Source organism: Giraffa tippelskirchi, chromosome 1 (genome assembly GCF_054371585.1).
Source record: "Giraffa tippelskirchi isolate mGirTip1 chromosome 1, T2T-mGirTip1v1.2.pri, whole genome shotgun sequence".
In the NCBI taxonomy this organism is placed as follows: Eukaryota; Metazoa; Chordata; class Mammalia; order Artiodactyla; family Giraffidae; genus Giraffa; species Giraffa tippelskirchi.
The window spans coordinates 214,533,387-214,558,752 of record NC_137275.1 but is presented as its reverse complement, the minus strand read 5'-3'; the positions used below and the strand labels follow the sequence as shown (position 1 = coordinate 214,558,752).

Here is a 25,366-nt window from a genome sequence, read left to right as displayed (position 1 = left end):
TAAAAAGTGTTGACTTTCACCGGGACAAATTCTTAGGAATGAATTGCTGTATCAAAAGAAGGGCTCCAGTTGAGGGTTTTAGTGTCTACCCTCAGGTTTCCCTACAAAGTGGGAGAAGGCCTGTTTGCCCACATGCCTGCCAACAATGGGAATGGGTATTAATATCCTTTAAATTTTTTTCAAATTAAAAAGTAGCCGTCAGTTTGCATTTTTTCATTATAAGTGATGTCAGACTCTTATACAACAATTATTGGTCATTGTCATTTCTTTAATCTCCAGCTTTTGTTCTTTGTTAACTTTTCTGTTGAAGTTATCCTATTTTTCATATATTAGAAAAAGCCCTTTACGTGTTAAACTTTTATTTCTCCTTAAGGTAGTAACTTGTTTGCTGCTTGAAGATTTTTTGAAATATTTAACATGTCTTGGTACATCCAATTATTTTTAACCTATTTCTCTGGCTTGTTTTAAGTTTATATCTTACCAACAGGGTTAAATTAACCCATTACTCTTATTGATGGTAAATAATATGTTTGGTTTTACTTCCATTACCTTAGTTTATGATATTTTGTTGTTAATTCTCTCTGCTATTTTCTTGTCCTGTGTTTTTATATCTTTGTTATTTGTGTTTTTTTCCTCCCCCACTGGTTTGATGGTTGTGCATTCTTTTTCTATTCATAGTTTTGTGTATTCTTTGTGTCCAAATTTAAACCTGTTTTTCTTTCAGTTTTATCATATTGGTGTATATGAAATGAGAACTTCACCTTCTCCTCTTCCCAGCCATCATCTCTCAGTTTCTTCAGATTTTAAATCTTTTTTCTTTGTAATATGTAAAGATTATTTTTTTTTCCCTTGGATTATATATCTTTTTAAGAAGGGGCTTTATTTGACACTTGTTTTCATTTTTGCAACTGTTCTAGCAATATACTACGTGTTCCGCAAGTTTCTTAATCTCAAGCAATTTTTTCAATACTATTTTTCCCAAGTATGAGTTCTTTATTTTGACTTCTTTTCAATCAGTGAAATACATATTGATTTCCAGAAGCCATGCACATTCTCAGATGTCTTTCTCTTTCCTCACATTTGCCAATAGTTTGCCCAAATACAGAATTTGGGGTTCAAAATATTTTTTCCACATAGCTATATATCTCATTCTTTTTCCTGACATTTGTTTTTGCATGGGAGAAATGAAATGTCAGTTTGATTTTCGTTTCTTTTTTTTTTTTTCTTGGTTGCTTGTAATCCTTTTCCTTTATTCTAGACGTGAAACACTCTTTATTAATCTTGGAACTTGATGAATGTTTATGGCACTAAATCTTCAAGTAAAGAATATTTTCTTATATTAATATCACAACTTCTCCAAGGTCTACTCAGTTCTGTTGATTTGGAATTTTATGGCCAGTTTTTACTGCCTCCAATGACAACTTTAATTTTGCTGTTACAGTTTATGTTTTCTTTTCCATCTTTATGTTTCTTTTAATCATTTTCTCCTACAGCTGCTGACTTCTGTTTAAGGGAGACAGTGTTGTCTTGCATCTTTGTGAAGATCTGTGCAAATATTTACTGAACTTTTTATAGAAATGAATATTCAGAAATATGAATAATTCAATATTTAATGTTATGATGCTTTGAAGTCATGTTCCAGTTTTTCCTGCTGAAGTACTTTTCATAAGTCACACATCATTATAACTATTTATACAATAGTTATAAATTTATAAAATCATTTATAAAATGTTTCTTTCATTCTTAAATAGCTACAGATTTATCAAGTTCTGGAATTTTCTACTATATACATGGGAAAATGTTCTCTTTCATTTTTAAATATAATCAAGAATGTTAGAAGCATGAGTACTTTTTCTAAAAATAACATTATGAGTCTTCTATCTCAATGCTGATTGTTTATGGTTTTAGCATTATAGTTGTTGAAACAAGGACTTTTTGCATCCAGGAGCCTGGGGTGTGAGACATAGAACATGTGGTAATAAAGAACGTGGCTTCTGGATCCAAATTCTCCTAGTTCAGATCTCAGCTTTGTTACTTACTATATAATTTTGGCTAGTTATTTAACTTCTTGGTGCTCTAGCTTTCTCATCTGTAATATGAGATAAATGATACTTCATAGTATCATTTCTATGATACTTCTTAAAGAGATTAAAAAGATAATTTACAAAATATGTGGAACAGTCACCGGGACATAGTGAATGCTGTACAAATATTTGCTGTAAAATTCTAGCACAGATTTTCATCTCAATTTTGTTGTAAGCCTTAAAAAAAAAGTCTTTAAATAAAAAAATAAGCCAGAGCTTATCTACCTAGAAACAGGCCTTGAACAGATGATAACAGGAAAAGTTTAAATGTATTTAATTTAAAAATATTTAGGTTACTAATTACAACCAAGATAAATGTGATTTTGAATTTTCAATATAAAAATATAATAAGCCAATGTTAAGTACTAAAAAAAAAACCCTCATAGCTCTATCACCTTTTAACTGAGTAACTTTAGCCTAATCCTTAGGTTACTCTAAGCCTCCGTTTTCTCTTTAAAATGGACACAGTACTAATAAAAATAATGTACTTATTAATAAAAATATTAGTAATTATTAATACTAATTAGTACTGTGAGTGTTAAATGAGATCATTTATATCAAATAGCATCACACATAAGTGCACGTTCCTTGGTTGTTACTTTTTAAAAATGATCTAATGCTTACTTGACTATGCTACATTTATTTGGCTTCACTAGGCACTGCAAGTTCTATTTCCACAATTTCTTCTATTATTGAATTCTTAATTTTCAGTTATTTTACAGAAGTGTAACTCTAGAGAGAGTAAGTACAGGTTCAAAGCCACATTGTCAGTGCAAAGGGAAGATATGAAGCAAGGTCAGTTAGATCCTGCTTTTCATCTTTTATTTATTTTTTCCCTCTGAACCTGGGAAAAGCAGAGTCTGTGATTCTCTTTCCTTCAAAGGGCCTGTTTCTCATCAATAGGATCATTTCCCTCAAGCCCATTCCTTTCTCCTCATCCTTTGTCAAGTACTTTGAACCAAAACAAAGGGCACAGTACTTTTTGCGTGTCTACAGTCATTCTATTCCATTGGGAGTGAGTGTTGGGGGTGCAGTGCCGGAGATGCAGCTGAAGAGGTTGGAGTGGGGGGTGTTAGAATATGGGTATACAGTCTTGAGCAAGATTTTTTGATGTGCTGAGCATCACTGATAACTTTTAGTCCCCTCACGTACATTACCGTTTTGAGTTTCCCCACAAATCAGCCCAGCCATATCATGCTGCAGTGTGTTGTGATTGTAACTAATTGTGGGGCATTAAGAGGCTACTTAATAACCTACAAATTACAAGCTACCTCACTCTAAAAATAAAAAAAAATCTTAGTTTCTCTCCTTGCTTGAATTGTACGATTATTTCTACGGAAAGCTAATGTTTGGGATTCTTTATCCCCAATCAGTTTCCACAATGTTGTTTGCTATCCATTGACATATCGCATAAAATGGACTTCCCTGGCTTACCCACAGCTTGCCCATCTGGGACATACAAACCAGAAGGTTCACCAGGAGGAATCAGCACTTGCCTTCCGTGTCCTGATGAAAATCACACCTCTCGACCCGGAAGTACATCCCCCGAAGACTGTGTCTGCAAGGAGGGGTTCCAGGCCTCCGGCCAGACTTGCAAAGGTAAGGATCCCACCGCTGGCAGATAGGAAATATAAAAGCTGATCTCTTTTAGGAAAGTAAGGCCAGTGTTTTCATCCCGTTCACTGGGCATGACCCTCTAATCTTATTTGGGGAAAATTCTTTGTTTTTATTATCTAACATTTCTTATCACTGAACATAGCCATATCTTGTTCTAGAGAAAGGAGGTCTGAGACTCCAAAAGTATCGTATCTATGAAAACAGACTTAGTATTAGAAAAGATCTAAAATGAATGTAAGAGAGGAGTCATAAATTTTTTTTTTCAGATATTTTTGGTGGGGCCATAGGATGCGGCATGAGGGATCTTAACTCCCAACCAAGAATCAAACCTGTGGCCCCTGTGTTGGGAACACACAATTCTCAAACCACAGGGAAGTCCTGAGAAGTCATAAATTTAACAGCAAATTTGAATAATAAATGAGCTATTTTGGACCCTGGTGATGGTTAAACCCATTTAAAGAAAATATTTTTATAAGTACTGTGCCTTGAAATTATTCATACCAAAAATTAAAATTAGAATTAAACTTAGCCAATAATTTGTACAAGAAGCTGTGGGTCCTGGGATTGTGACAGACATGTTTTGCTGGCCTTACTCTTTCTTTATTTTATGCTGCTTTAATTGAGAAGGAAAATAGCTAATGACACATGAAGGTCAAGAAGTAGAAAATCTCATATTCACATAGATAAAAAAATCTTTCAGGCTTAAATATTTAGTCTGTCTTTCATTAGAAACAAATACCTACTAAGCATGAGATGTAAGTGTTCTTCCAAATATGCACTTACAAATTCATATGCAATAAATGGGAGTGCTGGAGGTAGTTTAGCTCTGTGTATAAAATGTCCTCTTAAACAGGAAAAGTGGGAGGAGGATGCTTTATAGACAAAGGCTAGCTTCACTTTTTAATTTTATTTCTGTAAATGTTAGTTGTCCACTGCCCTGCCCTGAAGCCTCCTGAAAACGGTTACTTTATCCGAAACACTTGCAACAACCACTTCAATGCAGCCTGTGGGGTCCGATGTCACCCTGGGTTTGACCTCGTGGGAAGCAGCATCTTCTTGTGTCTCCCCAATGGTTTGTGGTCCGGTTCCGAAAGCTCCTGCAGAGGTATGCAGACTGCCAGTTCACATTGTTTATTGATTGTGTTGCTCGATGTCCTTGATTTAAACTCTAATGGACCAGTAAATTCTTTGTTGCTTTTGATTTCATGGACCACGGACCACAGAAAGAGAAAAAATTATAGGAAGTTTAGTCAGAACTACTAAGTTCAGTTGACCACATCGTCATAAACTGTGCCCTCTGTGTTTCTTTCATGAACAAGCAAAGGAAAGGCCTGCCTGGGAAGGAAATGGACAGGTTACCTTCAACCTCAGATTTCAAGCAGCCAAGACAGGGTCCAGGGAGAGTCAGGGGATGGTCAGCATGGGGCTTTGATGTCTATTTTGATGGCAGGATTTAGGGAACCATGCCAGTATCCTGTGACAAGAGTAGTTAGCCAACATATACATCTCCAGCCTTGGCTTTGAATAAACAGCATGCCATAAAAGTTTTGCTGAGGCTTTGCCTGCTCCAAGACCCCATATCACCTTGCTTACTGCAGTAGAATGAGAAGTTCTGTCTTCTTGGCTTGTCTCACCTCCCCACCCATAAGGAAAGCCAACCTACTCACAACTTCAGGGTCATTTGTGAACCCCATGAGACATTCATCTTTGAATTTATCAGCTACCAGTACTGAACTCATCTACAAATTTGCTTAAATCTAGGTCCTAATTCAGACTCTTACCTGTATTTACAAAAAGAACAGATTGAACAAAGGAGACCTGAAAGTAAAGGTGGAGGGTGACGGAATCACTGAGATTCAAAGGCAGTTACAATTGCATTGTTAAAGTAAGATTAGGATTCCAAGAAATGGGATAAACCTGAGATCGTAGTTAAAAGCCAAATTAATAAGTTAGAAAATCAACCCCAGAAATCCTTCTGTAAATAGAGCAACATTTGAAAGATTAGAAAAAAGGTGAAAAAATAAAATGACATGAGAACAGTCACAGGAAATAGACTCTTCACAAACTAGGAATCCGGAGAGAAATTGGAGCAGAGGAGAAGCACTCACAGAAGATCAAAGAATATATCTGCAAACTGAAATCTTGAAAATACGCATTACTGACATCTTGGATACTGAACTTAAAATCACTTTCTGAGTGCCAGGAAACAAATTATTGCAAACAGATCCATGTCTGGAAATAATCTTATTGAAACTTCTGAAAGCCTTGGAAAAATTAGAAAATTGTGCCTGTTTCACAGTTAGAAATGTTTAATAACATTACCTGTGAAGGAAGGGGAATCAGACTCACCTTGAGGCCATTACTAGCCACTCTAAATTTTAGAAGATCGGCAAATATTTCCAGAATTCTGAAAGAAAAGAATTAGACCCTAGATTTCTAAACTCTGACAAGCGATTGTTTATGTGGGAAAGCCAACACATTCTCAGTCACGTAGTTTCAAATGGTAAAAAGCCCATTCCTGAAAAAGTTAATCATAATATATTCCTGTATAGTTATTAAGGTCTATGTATAATCTCTATGCCTTCTCCTGAATACGTCATGGCAAAAGGTGGAAAGCCTGACATTTTAACTTTCCCCTTACTGGCCTTCCAAAGGAGAGTAAGAAAATCGAGCAGACAATCCCTTTAGGATAAGATCTAGCCCCTGCCTCTTTAACCCTCTACAATCTCCATCCTGAACCTTGAATCCTATGCTAAAGCCTTAAGAAGTGGCCACACCTGTCAGGAAGCCATCCCTTTGTAAGTTGTTTGAACAGCCTTGATCCTCTGATCACCCCACCTATGGTCCCTATGCCCTCCCTATCACCCATCTCCTCCGCTGGGGTGGGATGGCCTCTAACCTCCATATGTGCATACACAGGCCTGTTGTGCCTTCATTCTAACCCTTATGCTCCGTGTATCAGGGTTAGTCAGGAAAACCCAGGAAATACCCCATCTGTGTTATGGGACAAGGAATTTATTTTAATAATCAGACCTTATACAATTTTAGAAGGAGCTGGAGAGTAGAAGTTTCAGAAAGAGAAACTGGAGCCTCAGAAGAGTTACTACCAACCCAAGAATCCAAGCCCAGGCAGCTTCTGTAGTAGAATTACAAGAGAGAAGTGTGTTGGGAAGCCTAGGAGAAGCTTCACCTCTGTGTAACCCCGCCCTGATGTTCTATAGCCAAGAACCTAGCAATGAGCTTGGGCCACCGTGGGTCAACAGGGTTAGCAGTTGAGATGTAGGGTGGAGACAAGCAAAGAAAGATGAACCGGAACCTGCTGTACGTCTACATTTGTCCATCAGTGAGTCTGCCTGCAATGACTGGAGAAGGCAACGGCACCCCACTCCAGTACTCTTGCCTGGAAAATCCCATGGACGGAGGAGCCTGGTGGGCTGCAGTCCATGGGGTCTTGAAGAGTTGGACACAACTGAGCGGCTTCACTTTCACTTTTCACTTTCATGCATTGGAGAAGGAAATGGCAACCCACTCCAGTGTTCTTGCCTGGAGAATCCCAGGGACGGGGAAGCCTGGTGGGCTGCCGTCTATGAGGTCGCACAGTCGGACACGACTGAAGCGACTTAGCAGCAGCAGCAGCAGCAATGACTACTGCTTCTCTTCCATCTTCCACAATCAAGTGCAGATTCTTTGATCAACCCTAAGCTGGCCCACCATAACGGGATTCTGACAGCATTTGCCAGCTTAACCAGCTTGTTACAATACAAACCATCGTATTTTTATTAATTAACTCGTCTATCATCTCTGCTAGTCTGTGAACTCATTATGAGCATAGAATGTATCTTCTACCCCAACCAGTCATTGATTATACCTCTGCTGAATGATTGAAAATCTGAATTTAACAAATACACGTGTTGGTAAGTATTATACTGACAAATACATTGACAAATTACATTGGCAGTCTTCTGTGTCACTTCCCATCATGCAGTTTCATTTTTACAAAGCAGGGTTATTGCCTTTTATGCAATTTGCATAATATAAATAAAATAAGTTTAGTCAAAAGCTATGCTCGAGGATATGAATTTTCCTAAAATCTCTTCCATTTTACCTCTAATGCTGCTTCCTAACTTATCAATGAACAAAGTTGTCCTGAAGGAAGGTACTAATTCAGACTCTTCCTCTGGCTCCTCATTAATAGATTTTTATGGGCATACTTCATTTTACTGCACTTTGATTTATTTTGCTTTGCTGATGTTACCTTTTTTATAAATCAAAAACCCCACATTGTCAGATTATGGTGAGCACTTTTAGCAATAAAGTTAGTTTTATTTATAGTATGGAGAAAGTAACATTTTAAAGATCTAATTTAAATCTGATTATAAAGACAGGATAATTTTTGTTGTTTTTTTGTTTTCTTAAGTCTTTCTAAAAGTGACACAGAAATGAAAGACCAGTATAAAATGTAAAACTTTTCACAAATTTCATGTTACATCCTGAATGTTTTGTAGTGTTAGATAATAATTAATAGGCTTGACTCTTGTTTCTCTTATACATTCTTCTTTAAGGCTGTCACAATTGGGAGATGGACAGAAAGTGTGATTCTGAGAAAAAATATAGCGATTCTTTCAAATGAGAACCAGAGCAAGTTCTTAAATTGCCTGCTACCAAGTAAATCGTGCTCTTAAAATACTAAATCGCTGTTTTCGAAAGGCTTAATAAGTATTTAAGGATTGCTTTAATATGAATGTCAAACACTTATTGCAGAATTTTCCAGCTTATTGAAATAAAAATGTTTTTGAAGCTGAAACTCATATATAAGCCTGTTCCTATCCAAAATGATAAAAAGGATCATTCTTGGTTGAAAAGGAACATAAAATATTTAAGAACTAAATAGGATTTATTACATATGCTTTGTTTTCCCAGAGAAGCAATGAAAGTTTATTAAAACCAACACTTTTGAGAAGCAATATAATTTGCATCTGTATGAAACACCAGTTCTCATTTACTATCAGTTCTCTTGAGACATGTTGCAAGTTCATTTTGTCCCAAGTTGGAAAGCTGGAATCATTTCAGCAGTTTATTGAATCGAAAAGCAGTTGTTTAATGTGGTTTTCTAGATTTTATATATCTTGATCATAGTAATTTATCTTATTCACTTTTACTCCTACCTGGCATTTGACACTGTGCTACCCCTGATGATTACCCCAGGAAAAGTCAAAATATGGAAGGCAAAATATTTTCTATACACTTGATGGACACACTTAATAAAAATTCTACTTACATGATGGACACACTCAATAAAAATCAAAACATAGAAGGCAACATAATTATACTCATTTGTCATTAATAATTGACTTCATTTCAAACTAATTGAAAATCTAGGGCTTATGGTTTAACTTCTAATTCTTGAGTTTTCTCTAAGGAGTGATCAATCTTAAATGTATCTTTCATGAAATCAGAATTTATATTCTGTCAACTCACATAATTTGAATGGGTTTCTTTTGAGTAGATTCTGTCAAACATGACTTCAGTTGAATATGCACTGAATATTTTACCCCAACTTCCTTCCCTATTATTTTAAAACTAAACTTTCATCGTAAGTAACTACTTGCTTGATATGAAAAATTGACAAATTCATAAAAAAAGGAAAGACATCTTACCCAGAGTCCCAACAAAGTTCTTGATTACTACGTTGTCTTATGGCCTTTAGTGTTGCAGGAGTGTTACATGAGAGCAAACTGAAATTTGTTCTTTTGCAGGGGTTGTTTTTGTGCTTTGCACAATGCCTGATGCTTTTAGGATAAAATCTGTAAGCTATTAATATGAGTGTGTGTGCCCATATGCTGGCACATTCAACAGTAATCCACTGTATTGTCCTATATGTATCTCTGGGATACATAGATGGGATGGACATACATTTAAGACTGGGATGTACACGCCATCTAACTGGAAGGTTCACAGCCATGGGTCTGTGCAGCACTCCACTCTCCCTCTCCCTTCCCCACACTGTCCTTTCCCATCTCGTTCCACGTCTCCCCTCCCCTCCCCTCCTTTTCTTCTCTATCACCTGCCTTTCCTCCGTCTTCTCTTCCTTCTCACCTGTCCTTATTCTCCCTCTTTCCTTTCTCCTTCTCCTGATTTGAAATCCTATTGGAGTGGGTCTAAATTAGAACTGGAGACAAAGAAGCGTGAAAAGAGTTTAAACTCGGTGGTTTTATCTGAAGAAGAACGTGTAACAGATCGGAGGCTGCAATAGGATGTAGAGTTGGATGGAGTTGAAGCTCTTGCTGGAGTAATCTGGGAAGACAGGTTGTTGTCAGAGAGTGGGGTGCTTGGATTGGTCATGGTCAGGTCTGGAGGATTTAAGACTTGGAGGGGGTGCTGAAATAAGGGAAAGGACGTGATTATTGGAGAAAAGAAGTGAGGAATATGGCTCTAGGGCACTGGAATGATCATCTATATAGATAATGAAATCACCGTCATGTGTGTGTGCATATGTGTGTGAAAGAGAGAGAGAGGAAGAAGGGGGAGAGAGAGAGAAAGAGAGAAAGATAAAATCGTCAAAGAATGAGAAATGGCCTAGAAGTCCGCAGACAGTTGGGGGAAAGGGATGTTGGGTATGTGATATGATGCTTGAGGAGAGCTGAAGGTGTTCAGGAAGAAGGGAAAGAGAATGACCTGGGAAAGCAATAAGGAAAAAAGATGACCACTCTCTCACCTCCAGCTCTGTCTGTAAGAGATGACAAGATTTTTTTTCTACTAGGATAAGAAAGTAAGGAAAAGTTCATAAGAGGTCTGAAAACTGAATTGAACCTGAACTCTGTCCCAGAAAAGACGCTTTCCTTTTGTTAGAACATAGCCTGGAGAATCACAGCAAAGGCCCACTAAGAACTGAAAGTCCCTCCCTTTGTCAGCCATTCCCAGTCTCCAGCCATCATCCCCCAGCCAGAGTCAAACTCCTTCAACAGCTTAAGTTTCCCACCTGTAGGCAGAGGCAGACAATAGGAATATTATTTAGGCAATGCATTTGATAAAATACATACTTTTAATTATCCCATACTAATTAAAAAAATCATAGTATATTATTGACTGCTTGCAATGTGTAGGCATTATTAAATTTATAATTTTTTCTTTGTCTTCAGTGAGTGAAATATGATCTAATTGTTTTCATATAGTGAGAACATGCCCTCGTCTCCGCCAGCCCAAACATGGCCGCCTCAGCTGTTCAACTGTAGAAATGTCCTACAGGACCACGTGTTTGGTCACTTGTGATGAAGGGTACAGACTAGAAGGAAGTGCTCGGCTTACCTGTCAAGTAAACGCCCAGTGGGATGGTCCAGAACCCCGGTGTGTGGGTAAGTTCTTAGGGCTTGGTGCCTTGGATGGGTCATTTCTGTAGGTCTCTGGTTTCTCCTGCTTTCTGTGAAGACCTGGAACTAAAAACTGGCTCACGATGAGTATAAATACACATCCATCCTGAACACCTCCAGCTCCCTCAAGTATCATATATGTATATAGATATACATCTATACTCATGATGAGTATAAACACACATGCATATGTACATAGATATACAAGTATAAATACACATTCATATGTATACAGATATACAAGTATAAATATACATGCATATGTATACCGAAAAGAGTATAAATACACATCTATATGTGTATAGATATATGAGTATAAATACACATCCATATGTATATAGACATATGAGTATAAATACACATCCATATGTATATAGATATACGACGTGTACATACATGAACAAGTATGTGGTTTTACTCCTCCCCATTGACAAAAAGACTTCTATACCAGAATCCAGTCTTCCAGCTCCCTAAAGTTTACAGCTTCTAATAATAATGAATTTTGTTATACTTGGGGCAAATTTGGAACAGATATGCTTTAAAAGCAAATGCCATGTAATTCTTTCGCTTTGGAAAACAGCTTACTTTTACCTTGTTATTGAAATGATGAAATTATGAACCAGTGAATCTTGGCTGTAGAATTCTGCTTCATCAGATCGTTCATCATTGTCCTTCACTAAGAGTTGTGACATCTCACTCCTGTAGTTGGGTCCAGAATGAATGCAGTTTTTCCAGTTTGCTGCTGCTTATACACCATTGACCCTTTGGCAATGATATCAACAATAATGATCTTGATGAAATGATGATAACCACCATTTAGTGAACCCTTAAAATTTGTCAGATACAGTAAACCTGGGAACACTAACAGCTATGTCATTAAATAACCAACTTCCAAAATAGAAAGGAGAACTATATGTAGGGAATAAGTTGCAATATGCCAGGATCCTAAATGGGAAGACTTTTTAAATTGGTTTCTAGGTTTATTCTAGTATTATCTAGTAGGATCCAAGAGAGGGTCTCCAGGAAGGATGTTGGGCTTTACTGAGGGATTCAGAAATAGTTGTAGCATTGACCCTCTCACTGTGCAGGCTCAGAAAGCTTGTAGGGGGGTATCAAATATTAAAAATAATAAGTAAAGTTTATTAGCAGTGAGATAGCTGTTATGGCCTACTGAAAGATGTAGGCCTGACAGGCATTGTATTTCCTGGGAGGCAGAAGCTACGAGGATTCCTAAACCACAGACAGACTTAGCTGTAGTTTAGTTCAGTCGCTCAGTTGTGTCCGACTCTTTGCGACCCCATGGACTGCAGCATGCCAGGCCTCCCTGTCCATCGCCAGCTCCCGCAGTTTATTCAAACTCATGTCCATTGAGTCAGTGATGCCATCCAACCATCTCATTCTCTGTCGTCCCTCTTCTTCTCCTGCCCTCAGTCTTTGCCAGCATCAGGGTCTTTACCAATTAGTCAGTTCTTCGCATCATGTGCCCATAGTATTGGAGTTTCAGCTTCAATATCAGTCCTTCCAATCAATATTCAGGAATGATTTCCTTTAGGATGAACTGGTTGGATCTCCTTGCAGTCCAAGGGACTCTCAAGAGTCTTCTCCAGCACCATAGTTCAAAAGCATCAGTTCTTCAATGCTCAACTTTCTTTGTAGTCCAACTCTCACATCCCTACATGAATACTGGAAAAACCGTAGCTTTGACTAGACAGACCTTTGTTGGCAAAGTAATGTCTCTTCTTTTTAATATGCTGTCTAGATTGGTCAAAACTTTTCACCCAGGGAGCAAGCATCTTTTAATTTCAGGGCCGCAGTCACCATCTACAGTGACTTTGGAGCCCAAAAAAGTAAAGTCTGTCACTATTTCCACTGTTTCCCCTTCTATTTGCCATGAAGTGATGGGACCAGATGCCATGATCTTAGTTTTCTGAATGTTGAGTTTTAAACCAACTTTTTCACTCTCCTCTTTCACCCTCATCAAGAGGCTCTTTAGTTCCTCTTCACTTTCTGCCATAAAGGTGGTGTCATCTGCATACCTGAGGTTATTGATAACCTTAGACTTAGTTGACATAAAACTAAAACAAAGGGAGTTAGCTTCTCCAGATATTTCACAGAATTGAATGAAAATGATGGATCTGTCCACCATAAAAAGAATCGGTTAACAATGGAACATTAAATCTTAATAAATCCCTTTTGTTGAAAAGTTGTCTCTCTGGATTAGAATTTGTATCTAAATATTAATATTTACTCCCAGGAATCATCTATGGTTCCGTAGCTGAGCAGCTTTTCTTGTGAGGGACCCAGTCTTGAATTGAAAGTGGAAATATGTTTAATACGGTTGCTCTGGAGTTATTCTTTAAAACTTTAATTCTTAAGTTTAACTTAAATTTTTAAAATTCTTTAAGGTTTAAGACTTCTATTTAAAATTTTTGTACCCATCTCTGTAATGATTTAAAGTGGATGTCAGTCTTGGTCGATTTGAAGTATAGCCATCCTTATTTAATACAATTTATTGGGGAACAACTCACTCTAGTCCCTAAATTCTGACAGTAACCATAGTTACTATGAAATTTTCCACTGAAACATTGATGGACATGAATAGAAAGTGCATTAGGGACTTCCCTGGTCATCCGGTGATTAAGAATCTGCCTTCCAATGCTGGAGACTCGAGTTCAACCCTTGTCTGGGAACTAAGATCCCACATGCCTCAGGGCAACAGAGCATGCGGGCTCAATAGTCGTGACTCACTCTGGGGTCCACAAGCCACAACTAGAAAGAAACCCATGTACTCCAATGAAAGATCCCTCATGCCACGACTAAGACCTGATGCAACCAAGAATAAATAAAATAATTAATGTTAAAAAAGAATATTGAGTAGACAGTTGCAAAATAAGAAAATTCTGAACATGAAGTACAGTGAGAGAAATCTTATTCTTACCATTGTAAGACAAATTATGAACACACAGTAATTAATATGGTAGATTTATGGTACAAGGATGCACAGAACAATGGAAGCAAACATGCCTCAGAAACAAACATTAGTTTGTAGAAAAATATAGTATTCAGTAAGGGAAATTTTAGATATCAGTAGGGGAAAAGCTGATCTAAAAATTAGTTTGGACTCTTGCTTCATTTAAAAAATTAAGTTCAATTAATTTTATTAATTAAATGAGGCAGGTTAAGGAGTGAAATGTAGGCAAATGGGCAAACTATGGATTTTAACAGAGCTGCTGCTGCTAAGTCGCTCACTCGTGTCCGACTCTGTGCGACTCCATAGACGGCAGCCCATCAGGCTAACAGAGCATAACTTCCTAAAAAGAAAAGGACAATAGATCTGAATATATACAACTTTAACTTTCAGTACTTCAGACATAAATTTAAATTCTCTATATTTAAAATTCAAACAAGAAAAAGGAAAAATTATTTGAAACACATATAAAAAAGTCAAGGTCCTTAACATTTTCTGACATATGAATCTAGACCAAAACACAAAAATATGAAGACTCCAAAGAGGGATAAAGGAAATGAATTAAATGGACAAAGGAGACATTTTAAAAATACAATTGAAAAAATAACAAAATTGAGAAAATTCTGAAACCATAGTTATGGACCTAAGTTAAATTATACAGTGATGTAATTTCACAGATGTAAATATTTTTGTTAAACAGGAAGAATGAAAATAGCTAAACATTAAATTAAATACTAGGAAAAGAGTGATTGTAAGAGAAGTTGAAAGAAGCACATAATAATGTAAAGGAAGATGAATTATAAAAGGAGATGGAATGAAGTAGAGTGGATGAAAGGAAAATCTTTGAATAAAATAATAGATTGTAGAAAGAAGAAAGAAAAATGCAAAAATGGAATTTTTCTAAGAAGCTATACCAAAGGACGGAGAAGGCAATGGCACCCCACTCCAGTACTCTTACCTGGGAAACCCCATGGACGGAGGAGCCTGGTAGGCTGCAGCTTATGGGGTCACGAAGAGTTGGACACTACTGAGCGACTTCACTTTCACTTTCATGCACTGGAGAAGAAAATGGCAACCCACTCCAGTGTTCTTGCCTGGAGAATCCCAGGGACGGAGGAGCCTGGTGGGCTGCCATCTATTGGGTTGCACAGAGTTGGACACGACTGACGCGACTTAGCAGCAGCAGCAGCAGCATACCAAAGGACTATATAGAGGTCTGAGGTTTTTAAAGTAATGAAACACCATCTAGGATGCATGATTTTCTAAGAAAATGAAAACTATTAAATGAACCAAGAAAAAAAGTAAAAAAGCAAGTAAATACTTACCTATGAGTGGTTTATAAAGTAATGGAAATATCAGAGTTTACTTAGTTGTTGCTCTTGCTGTTTAGTTGATAAGTCATGTCCGACCCCATGGACTGCATCAAGCCAGGCCTCCATGTCCTTCATTATCTCCCAGAGTTTGCTCAGATTCATGTCCATTGAGTCAGTGATGCTATCTAACTATCTTATCCTCTGTCACCCCCTTCTCCTCCTGCCCTCAATCTTTCCAAGCATTTGAAAATGACTGAGGAAAAAAAAAAAAAAAAAGAAAATGACTGAGGAAAAAATGAAACTCTTTCAAACTTTTAAAACGAAACAATTCTCATACCATCTAATTTGGCCCAAATAGTGGAAAAGTAATCAGTTCATACTATCCAGCTATTATTATTCTGTTGCCAATCTGACAACTTTCACCAAGAGGAAAAAATAAAACTATGACAGCAAATATACTAGCAATCCACACTCAAAAGACTGGTCTGCCAGGATGTGTAAAGGTTTATCCTAGGAATGCAAGAAGGGTTTAAAATTAGATATTCTATTAACATAATAAGTTACTTCATAACAAATAGGAAAAATTCATATGGTTGCTCAATATAAGATAAAAATGTATTCATTATCATTTAAAACACGTTTTTGATAAAATTCTTAGAAACTCATTGATAACTGACATAAAAAATGTTCATCTTACATCTGTATCTACTTAAAGAAAAAATGTGGATAGTCTTATTAAATCTGGAAAATGAAAAGGATGCTAGAATCATCCATGTTATTTAGTAAGATTGTCTAAGATTTAGCTCTTATAATAAATCATAAGGTTAGAGCTTAGAGGATTCAAAATCATCATTTGTAAACTATGTGTCTACCTCTAAAATAAAATGAAACTACTAAAAGACTGAGAGTTCATTAAAGTCTTAAGAATACCAAATAAACAACTCCTCTGTATAAATAATAAACAGAATATATAGTGAAAAACCACAGTCAGAGATCTATATAAAATATAAAATATGTAAGAATAACCTCAAACAAAAATATATGGAACCTGTATTACACAAACTACAAAATATTGCTGAGATAAACATTTTAATATATTTATAAAATTTTGTCAAAAGACAAAGTTCTTTCCAAATATATGTGTAGGTAAAGTGAAACCTATTCAATAGCCCAAAAGAGATTTTCTGTTTTCCCCTTCTTATAACTGGGGAGTGATTCCAGGATTCATCTAGAAGAATGTGCAGGCAAAACTCACTAAAATAAGATTGAAAGGGAAGTGTAATAAAGAATAGTAAAAAGGAAGTAGCTCTGCTGGGTTTTAAAATATATACTAAATTGCAAAAATGAAGAGAATGTAAGAATTGCCATCAGATCAGTGGGTCTTAATAGATTCCAAAACTTACGAGTTTCATATATTATTAAGGAAGCAGCATAGCTCAGTTGAGAAGATAAGATTTATTCAACTGATAATATAGGAAAATTGGCTCGCACCTTGGGGAAAAAACAAAATGAATCAAAATAAAGTTTTCATATGTCTTTAATACACACCAGACACCAATGTAAATACTTTATAGTTTTAAAATATAAATTAAAAATGAAGCCATTAAAAGCTAGAAGAGTATAGTTAATATATGTAAAGTAAATATTAATCCATTTCTGAATGTATTAAACATAAAAGCAATGGGAAAAGATTCTCCATTACATTAGAACAGATTAAGCTGCCAGTGCGGTAGACATGGTTCGATCCCTGGGTCAGGAAGATCCCCTGGAGAAGGAAATGACAATCCACTACAGTATTCTTGCCTGGGAAATCCCTTGGACAGAGGAGCCTGGTGGGCTCCAGCCATGGGGTCACAGAGACAGACACGACTTAGCAACTAAACAACAACAACAATATAAAAATTCAAAATGCCATAAACAAACAATAAGAAAGAGAATATTAGCAGGGAATAAAATCTTGATTTGAGAGCTAAACGATAATTTTCTTAATTTATAAGCAACTGTCCTGAAATAAAAGATTTAAAGTCCCATATGTTGTTTATATTTGAACCACAGATTTGGCTCTGACAGTCCTCTTGATCAAAGCAGAACAGGAAATCTGGACTGTCATCTGGTACATTTGTTCTTTTTTGTTCAGTCGCTAAGTCATGTCCAGCACTTTGCGACCCCACAGACTATAGCACACCAGGCTTCTCTGTGCAAAAATAAAGAAACATAGCAATTCTCATGAAAAATTACTTCTGTTGACAGGTTTGAAAGCCGTCATTTCAGGGAGGAGGCTTGATTGTAGAATATTTGGGGGGCACACAGTTCTGCCATGTACCTGTTGGTAACTTCAGGAAAGTTAACTATGAGAATTACTGTTATGCCCCAGCGCTCTTGTTTGTAAGTGAAAATGATAACACTAGTCCTTCCTGCATAGGATTAAATGAGTCTATCCATGTAAAGCACCTAGAATAATGCCTGGCACGTAGTAAACACTGGATAAATTTAGTAATTATCACATGGGAAATACAGACTAAAGATGCTGGCAGTGCTACCAGTAGAATCACTACTACACTACTACAATAAACAAATGTGTACGTGGGTTCATGCGCGTAGACACACATATCTTGTATTAAGTCCTCATCTGATTTTCCATTCTATCTCCTTTCTACCTAATTCACCTGCTATTCTTCATCAGTGCTGAAAATAACATCATTAAGAGTCTGGGCCCTAATATGACACAGGGATTCTAGGGAGCATATAAAAACTTTTCTCAAAATATGCTTGCTTAAAGATGCCACCATAAGCTCATAAAAATGAAACTGATTGTTGGATCATCACTTACCCTGTGAAAGATAGAATCTAATTCACTGTATTACACTTTGGAGCCAGAACGTAATATTCTGCAAACTGAAGCTTCTCTAAGCAAATGATAAAAGTCACAGTCAACATTGATTTAAATGCTAGTTAGAAATCTTTTAAAGGTTTGATACACTGGCAGAAAACATGAGGTAACTGAAGAGAGGTGTGTGGACTTAGTCGCTTCTTTGTGACTCTATGGGCTCCAGTGTGGTCAGGGTCCTCTGTCCATGGATTCTCCAAGCAAGAATACCAGAGGTGGGTAACTATTCCCTTCTCCAGGGGATCTTCCCGATCCAGGGATCGAACCTGTGTCATGTCTACCTGCACTGGCAGGCAGGTTCTTCATGTCTAGCACTACCTGGTTGAGCATAATTAACGATACACATATTTGTTCGTGTCATATGCAGACATCTGCATGCAGACCGATTGTATCTTTCTTGAGTAAAGTGAATCTGTGGCATTTTGTAATTTGTGAGAATGCAAATAATATTTTCTTGCTCTCCTGCAATAGAACGCTACTGTGCCACCTTTCAGAAGCCCAAAGGTGTTACCGTGTCACCTCCCAACTGTGGCAGGCATCCAGCCAAACCTGGGACGATCTGTCAGCTAAGTTGCCGCCAAGGATTCATTTTATCGGGGGGCAGAGAAGAAGTGAGGTGTACCACCTCTGGAAAATGGAGTGCCAAAGTTCAGACAGCTGCTTGTAAAGGTAGGTCCCCACCTTGGTCAAGTTGAAAACCAAATTCTATCTAATGATGTGTTGGTGCAGTGTCGGACTGCCCCTCTTTGCAACGTTTGCTGCATTCCTGTGGTAAAAGGGTAGATGTCACCCCAATACATGCTATGAAGATTTTTGGCTTTAGGATGGTGAATTTACAAAAATCTAGTACCACATGCCAGGCAATGATAGAAAAAACAGAAAACTAAGGATGATATTAGGGCCAGAAATCAGGTAAGTTTTCTAATGGGAATTGAAAATCTTTGAAGAATTTCTGACTCCTATTAAGCAAGTGAGATTATTATTATTTTTTTTTAAAAGCAAGTCATCAGCACTTTGAAACCTGCATCTCAGTACATTCACAAGAGAACAGTGCCAGCTTCCTTACAGCAAGAGCAGACTGCTATGAAAAAGGATGTATAGAGAGCAAGAAAAAGTTCTTAGAAGTAAAAATATATATCTCTCTAAGAAAAAGACAAAACAGTGGAGTGGAGGTTGTTGAAAACAGTGTAGGTGATTTGAGGAAGCGAACTGAGAATTCCTTCAGAAGGGAGAACTACTAAACAAGGAACTTGAATATCCCAGTGGATCAAGTTCAAAAGATAGAAGTTAAGAGATATACCCAGGAGAGATCGAGAAACACCAGCGCCCTTTAATAAGGAGCTCCAGAAGCATAGAGAGGAAAAGGGATGGAGGAGAAGAATTTTCCTACCAGTAGAAGAAAGTTTCCTTGAGCTACAGAAAGGCTTGAACTTTTAGATGGAAAATAACCTCTGACCTTGTTGGTTATCTATTTTATATAAAGTAGTTGTATCTGTTAATCTCAAGCTTCTAATTTGTCCCTCCCCCACCCCCAACAATACGGTCCTACTATATAGCTCAGGAAACTATATCCAATATCTTATAATAACCTGTAATGGAAAAGAATCTGAAAAAGAATGTTTGTATGAATCACTTTGCTGTATACCTGAAACTAGCACAACATTGTAAATCAACTATATCTCAATAAAAAATAAAAAGTGCTATTATCAGAGGAAAAGAGTTTGTTGATCCATATGCACATAAACACTGAATAATGTGAGTTGAAAAGCCTCTGAGTGTTGGGCAGGCATACTTTCACTAGTCTCTGTGGAATTTTTAAGATCCAAAGGTAAGGAGAAAATCTGAAGTTTCCAGAGAGAAAAGAGGAACTTCGCAAAGGAAACAAGATTCAGACTCACATTACGCTACAACTCTAAATGCCAGAAGGAAATGCAGCAGTGTGCTAAGAATACAGAGGGAGAGTGCATATAAACCTGAAATTCCAAGTTCATTCACGCTATTATTCAAGTCTAAAGGAAAAATGAAATGCTTCTTTAGATTTTAAGAGTCGATATGCTCATGCACCTTTGTGGGGGAAATTGTCTAAATATTAGTCCCTCTGAGAAAGGGAAAACATAAATTGAATAAAACTTTTAAGAAACAAGAAAGTGAGACACAGATTAATCGATATATTCAGCTGCAAGTTGCAGAAGACTTAATATAACTGAAGAGGATTTATTACATAATAAGAACTTAGCTCTACAGTGACTGTTGCAGCTATGTGGAATGTTACCACATCTAATGCAGTATCTGTACTGCAAAGTTTCACACTGCAAAAAATATCTTTGGCTTTAATTTGTTTTTTGCTTTGACAGTACATTTTAGCATACCAATTAATTCTACTTGACAGTCTGTTTTCAAGTTCAGTCCCTTCCTACCACACTCAGCATTCATTTTTTTCCATTTATTTCATTCCAAAAGTATTTATCAAGTTCATATTATATTCCAGGTACTATATAATACAATGAAATCAGACATTGTGGCATTCAAAGAACTTCAGTTATTTGGGGGGAGGAAATTCAATTTAAAAATGGCAAGGTTCATTATGGCTAGGAAGGACAGAGGGCAATCAGAACTTGTGTAGTGAGCACCTAAAATGGACCAGTGAGTCAGAGAAGCTTCCTGGGGAGCTTGTGTCTAAGCTAAGAATTACAGGACAAGTAGAGGTTACCTGCCTCAAGGAGGAAGAGAGCATTGATTCAGGCAAATAAAAGAGCGTGAACAAAGGCCCAGGTATAAGAAGGATCATGGTGTCCTTGTGGGACATCTGATGTGGAGACTGAGTTATGATTGGGGATCTGTAAGTGATGAGGCTAAGAGAGAAGCAGGTGCCAGTTCAGGAAGAACTTTGGAAGCCATGCTGAAGTACATTAAAAATCCTCTATGATTAGATTAGAATTAAAAATATTTTTTACCTGTGTCTCGTGGCCTTCTTTGATGGCTCAGATGGTAAAGAATCTGCCTGTCAATGCAGAAAACGTGGGTTGATCCCTGGGTCAGAAAGATCTGAAGAAGGAAATATCAATCCACTCCATTATTCCTACCTGGGAAATCCATGAAGAGAGGAGCCTGCCAGGCTACAGTCCATGGGATCACAAAAGAGTCAAACATGACTTAGTTACTGAGCATGCATGCACCAGTCTCTTAAATGACTTAGAATTATATCACTGCATCAATATGTTAATTGCTATGTGAATTTTCTGAATTAGACGTGGAAGCTCCTCAGATCAACTGTCCTGCGGACATAGAGGCCGAGACTCAGGAACAGCAAGACTCCGCTAATATCACTTGGCAAATCCCAACAGCTAAAGACAACTCTGGGGAAAAGGTAAGGTTTGAACAAATATTTGCATCCTTTTTCAAATGGACTCTAAATACACTATAAATATGTGTGCTATTAAAAACTTTCCAGTACTCTAATGATTGTACTGTCTCTAGCTGTACTCTACTCATAACTGCAAATGCCCCATCTTATAAAAGAATGATCAGCCTTGAATTTCTCATTAGAAATCTCAGATGAAAATCTCTAAAAACAGAAACTTTTCATTCCGTGAATTTTTTGTGTTGTGTATCCTCTAAGATTACTTGGCTAAAAATTCTTGGCCCTTTACTATGCTCTGAAAATCTTTTAAGAAAAAGAAAGATGGGGAATCAATCTTAGTTCCTATTTATAAACAAATCTTTTAAAATATGATCCTGAAATGATAGTCTGAAGAAGATAACAGTGTTTCTTCCTCTGCTTTCCCAAAACAGTGTTATTCAAAACACAGTATTTTAGTGTTTGCATACAGTAGCTTGAGATAATTATCCATCAGATATTAGAAAAGAAATTAGGAATTTAACACCCTCTTCAGTCTGTACTTTTAGTATTCACATACATGAACATGCTCTTAAACAGTATAGAGTTTTCACACCTGTATGTAAACATGTATGTAAGTAGTGCCATTCAAGGGCACAGACAAGCACACACAATATGTTCTGATAATTGTGTTGAATATACTTAACAATAAAGATAACTTTTTATAGTGTATCATTTAATGTAACTATCACTCTGTATCTGTATTACATCTCCAGAACTTATTTTGTAAGTGGAAGTTTGTACCTTTTGTCCACTCTCACTGATTTTGACCACCCCTTATACCCATCTTCTGGCAACCACTGTTGCCAGAAGTGGTTCTTCTGTATCTGTGGCTCTTTTTTTTTTTCCCTCCACTTGTAAGAGAGATCATATGGTATTTATCTTTAGGTAACCAAACACAGCTATTAAGTCTGATTTAAATGTGATTTCTAGACTTCTAGGACTTACTGTTCTGTAGGTGATGTGTGCATTGAGTGCTGCCTTATGTGTGTTTTCCACTTTGCATTAAGGGGCCTATGAAAATATACATTATCATCGTCAACATGGTCATTGTCATCAAACACTAAGAAGAGTGCAGGGACATACTTTAGAATCCATGAGAACTGAGGCTAAGTGAAGTACCTGTGTGTTGAAATATTTTTTAAAAACACAGTTTTTTAAAAAATTGTATTTTTAAAATATTTCTCGAAAGATAAATGGCAAACTAGAGAAAAATGCTTTGAATTTCTCAAATGTTAGAATGTTTATTAATAACATTAATATAAGTTTATCTTTATCACATAATTTTCAAATGGCTAAGAGTGCAAACATATGATTCAAAAAGAGAAGAATATATCTATCTCACGCAGTCGTGTGAGAATTTAATCTTACCATAAGACAGTAAGAAATTGAAAATTAAAACGATGACCTGGTGCCATATTTTTGATTTATCAAAAAGTAATGATATTTAACATAGATCAGAGAACTTTGAATGGGAACTTTGATACTGGTCCTATCAAATACTAACAGTGGGGATGCAAATTTTTACCATAATCTGGGAAATAAATTTTGTATTACCTGTGAATAAAATGTTAATGAATTTGAGGTTAACAATTCTATTCCTGGAAAGAACAGAAGGACATAATAAAAATATTTTTTAAATGTCTGTGCAAAACCATTTGTCCTAGTGCTGCTTACAGCAGTCAAGTTTGGGACTAATTTAAATGTCCTTGAATAGATTTTTCTTTTAAAAAAGTACCGTATACTTATTTCCTAAGTTATAAAGATATTTAACAGTCATAAGTTCTGAAAACTATGTAAGAGCATAAAAAATGTTCTAAGATATTATATTTAATAAATAAGGAACAACATTTCATATCTATCCAAACTCTATAAAGTGCCTAGGTAGAATAGCCTGGAAAGGAATACACCAAAGGCTATGCCTGGTTTTTTTTTCCTTTTTACTACATGTAAAATATTGTGTCATTTTTAACTTCACTTTGCTAATAATATATTATAAACGAAAAAGTAATAAAAGTACTATTAATGTTAACTTTAACTTTCCAAATATTTGGAAATTTCTCTCCAAAAGGTATCAATCCACGTTCATCCAGCTTTTACCCCACCTTATCTTTTCCCAATTGGAGATGTTGCTGTCACATACACAGCAACTGACCCATCCAGCAACCAAGCCAGCTGCACCTTCCATATCAAGGTTATTGGTAAGTCTTCAGATTACTTTGGTAAGTTTGTGAAAATAATCCAGAACCCCCAAAAGCTTTGCCTCTCCTTTATCTTCAGCAACTTCCTTTTCACTGATTCTTCCTTCTGTCATTGAAGCCTCTTCCTCTTTGAAACCTATGTACCCTTTAACTATCACTATATCTCTTGATTCCTTTCTATCTGAAAATTCCCCAGTGGTTGAAAATTCCCCAATGGTTGCCATATCTTTTGGCCTAACTGCCGTTTATTCTCAAAGTCGCTCAATTCTGGCTTCTGTCTCCTCTACTCACAGAAATCAAGGTCACCAGTAATCTCTAGAGTTAATCCTACAGCACACTTTTTAGTCCTTATTTTATATAATGTTTCCATATATTTTCATTATTAGCAATGTTCTCTTTATCAAAACTGCCTCTTTCCGTATCTTCTCGGACGCCAGTCTTTCTTGTTTCTTTCCCCCATTATTGTCGTTTTTTTCCTCCTCGATTGCTTTTTTAGGTTTCTCTTCCTTAGACCAACTTTCAAATGTGGATCATCCCCAGGATTCCAGCCTTGACCCTCTTTCTTTCTCTCTAGTTTTCCTGGTAATTTTGCTAACTGGCAACTCCTGGATTTCTGTCTCCAGCTCAGATTTCTCTTCTGAAATTCAAATTTATATATAAAACTGCCTACTGAAATTTGAATGCCCCACAGGCATTTCAAATTCACTCAAACTTAAGATATTTCTTAGCTCAGAAAACACAGTGAAGACCTAGGTACCAGGCAAGAAATCTGGAAGTCATTCTTGACTCCTCTCCCTCTGTCACCAACATTCAATAAGTTATCAGGTTCTACTGATTTCATCTACTTAATATCTCTGAAATCTGTCCCCATCTCTCCATCCTCACATCCCACTGCTATAGATCAGTCCTTCTTTTTAATTTCATTTTCTTGACCTGGTTTACTCCATCATCTCCTAACTGGTATTCGTACTTTCAGTCAATTCAGTAGATATTCAACAGATACCAGATACCAGATGGTACTTGGAAATGCTAACCCATTCCAGTACTCTTGCCTGGAAAATCCCATGGATGGAGGAGCCTGGCATGCTGCAGTTTGTAGGGTCACAAAGAGTTGGACACAACTGAGCGACTTCACTCTCACTTTCACTCTCCAGGCAAGAATACTAAAGTGGGTAGCCATTCCATTCCCCAGAGGATCTTCCCAACCCAGGGAGCGAACTCAAGTCTCTTGCATCAGGCAGATTCTTGACGATCTGAATCACCAGGGAAACCCAGATAGATAGCCAGCAATAAGACTTAATATGTGGGGAATATATGAATGAGGTGGTCTGCAGTGCTCAAAAGTACAGACCGTGAACACAAACTGCTTGACTCCAGAGCCATCTCTCCTACTTAAGACAGTGTGACTGGCCACTTCTCTGTGCCTATTTCTTCATCCAGAAATAGAATTAATAAATATATTACCTCATACGGTTATTGTAAAATTTTTAATTAGTTAAGATACACAAACTACTTGAAGTAGCGTCTGACAC

General features: G+C 36.8%; 1 protein-coding gene across 3 annotated transcripts in view; it reads left to right on the top strand.

The window, feature by feature from the left end:
• The window catches only part of SVEP1 (sushi, von Willebrand factor type A, EGF and pentraxin domain containing 1), a 194,890-nt gene that overhangs the window by 64,652 nt on the left and 104,872 nt on the right, over positions 1–25,366 (top strand). For all 3 annotated transcript variants that reach the window (XM_081573900.1, XM_081573904.1, XM_081573897.1), the window contains exons 4-9: positions 3,525–3,683; positions 4,627–4,806; positions 10,874–11,053; positions 18,708–18,905; positions 21,485–21,603; positions 23,705–23,834. In XM_081573900.1, coding sequence (XP_081430026.1) covers positions 3,525–3,683; positions 4,627–4,806; positions 10,874–11,053; positions 18,708–18,905; positions 21,485–21,603; positions 23,705–23,834 — 966 coding nt within the window. The remainder of the gene's footprint in view (positions 1–3,524; positions 3,684–4,626; positions 4,807–10,873; positions 11,054–18,707; positions 18,906–21,484; positions 21,604–23,704; positions 23,835–25,366) is intronic.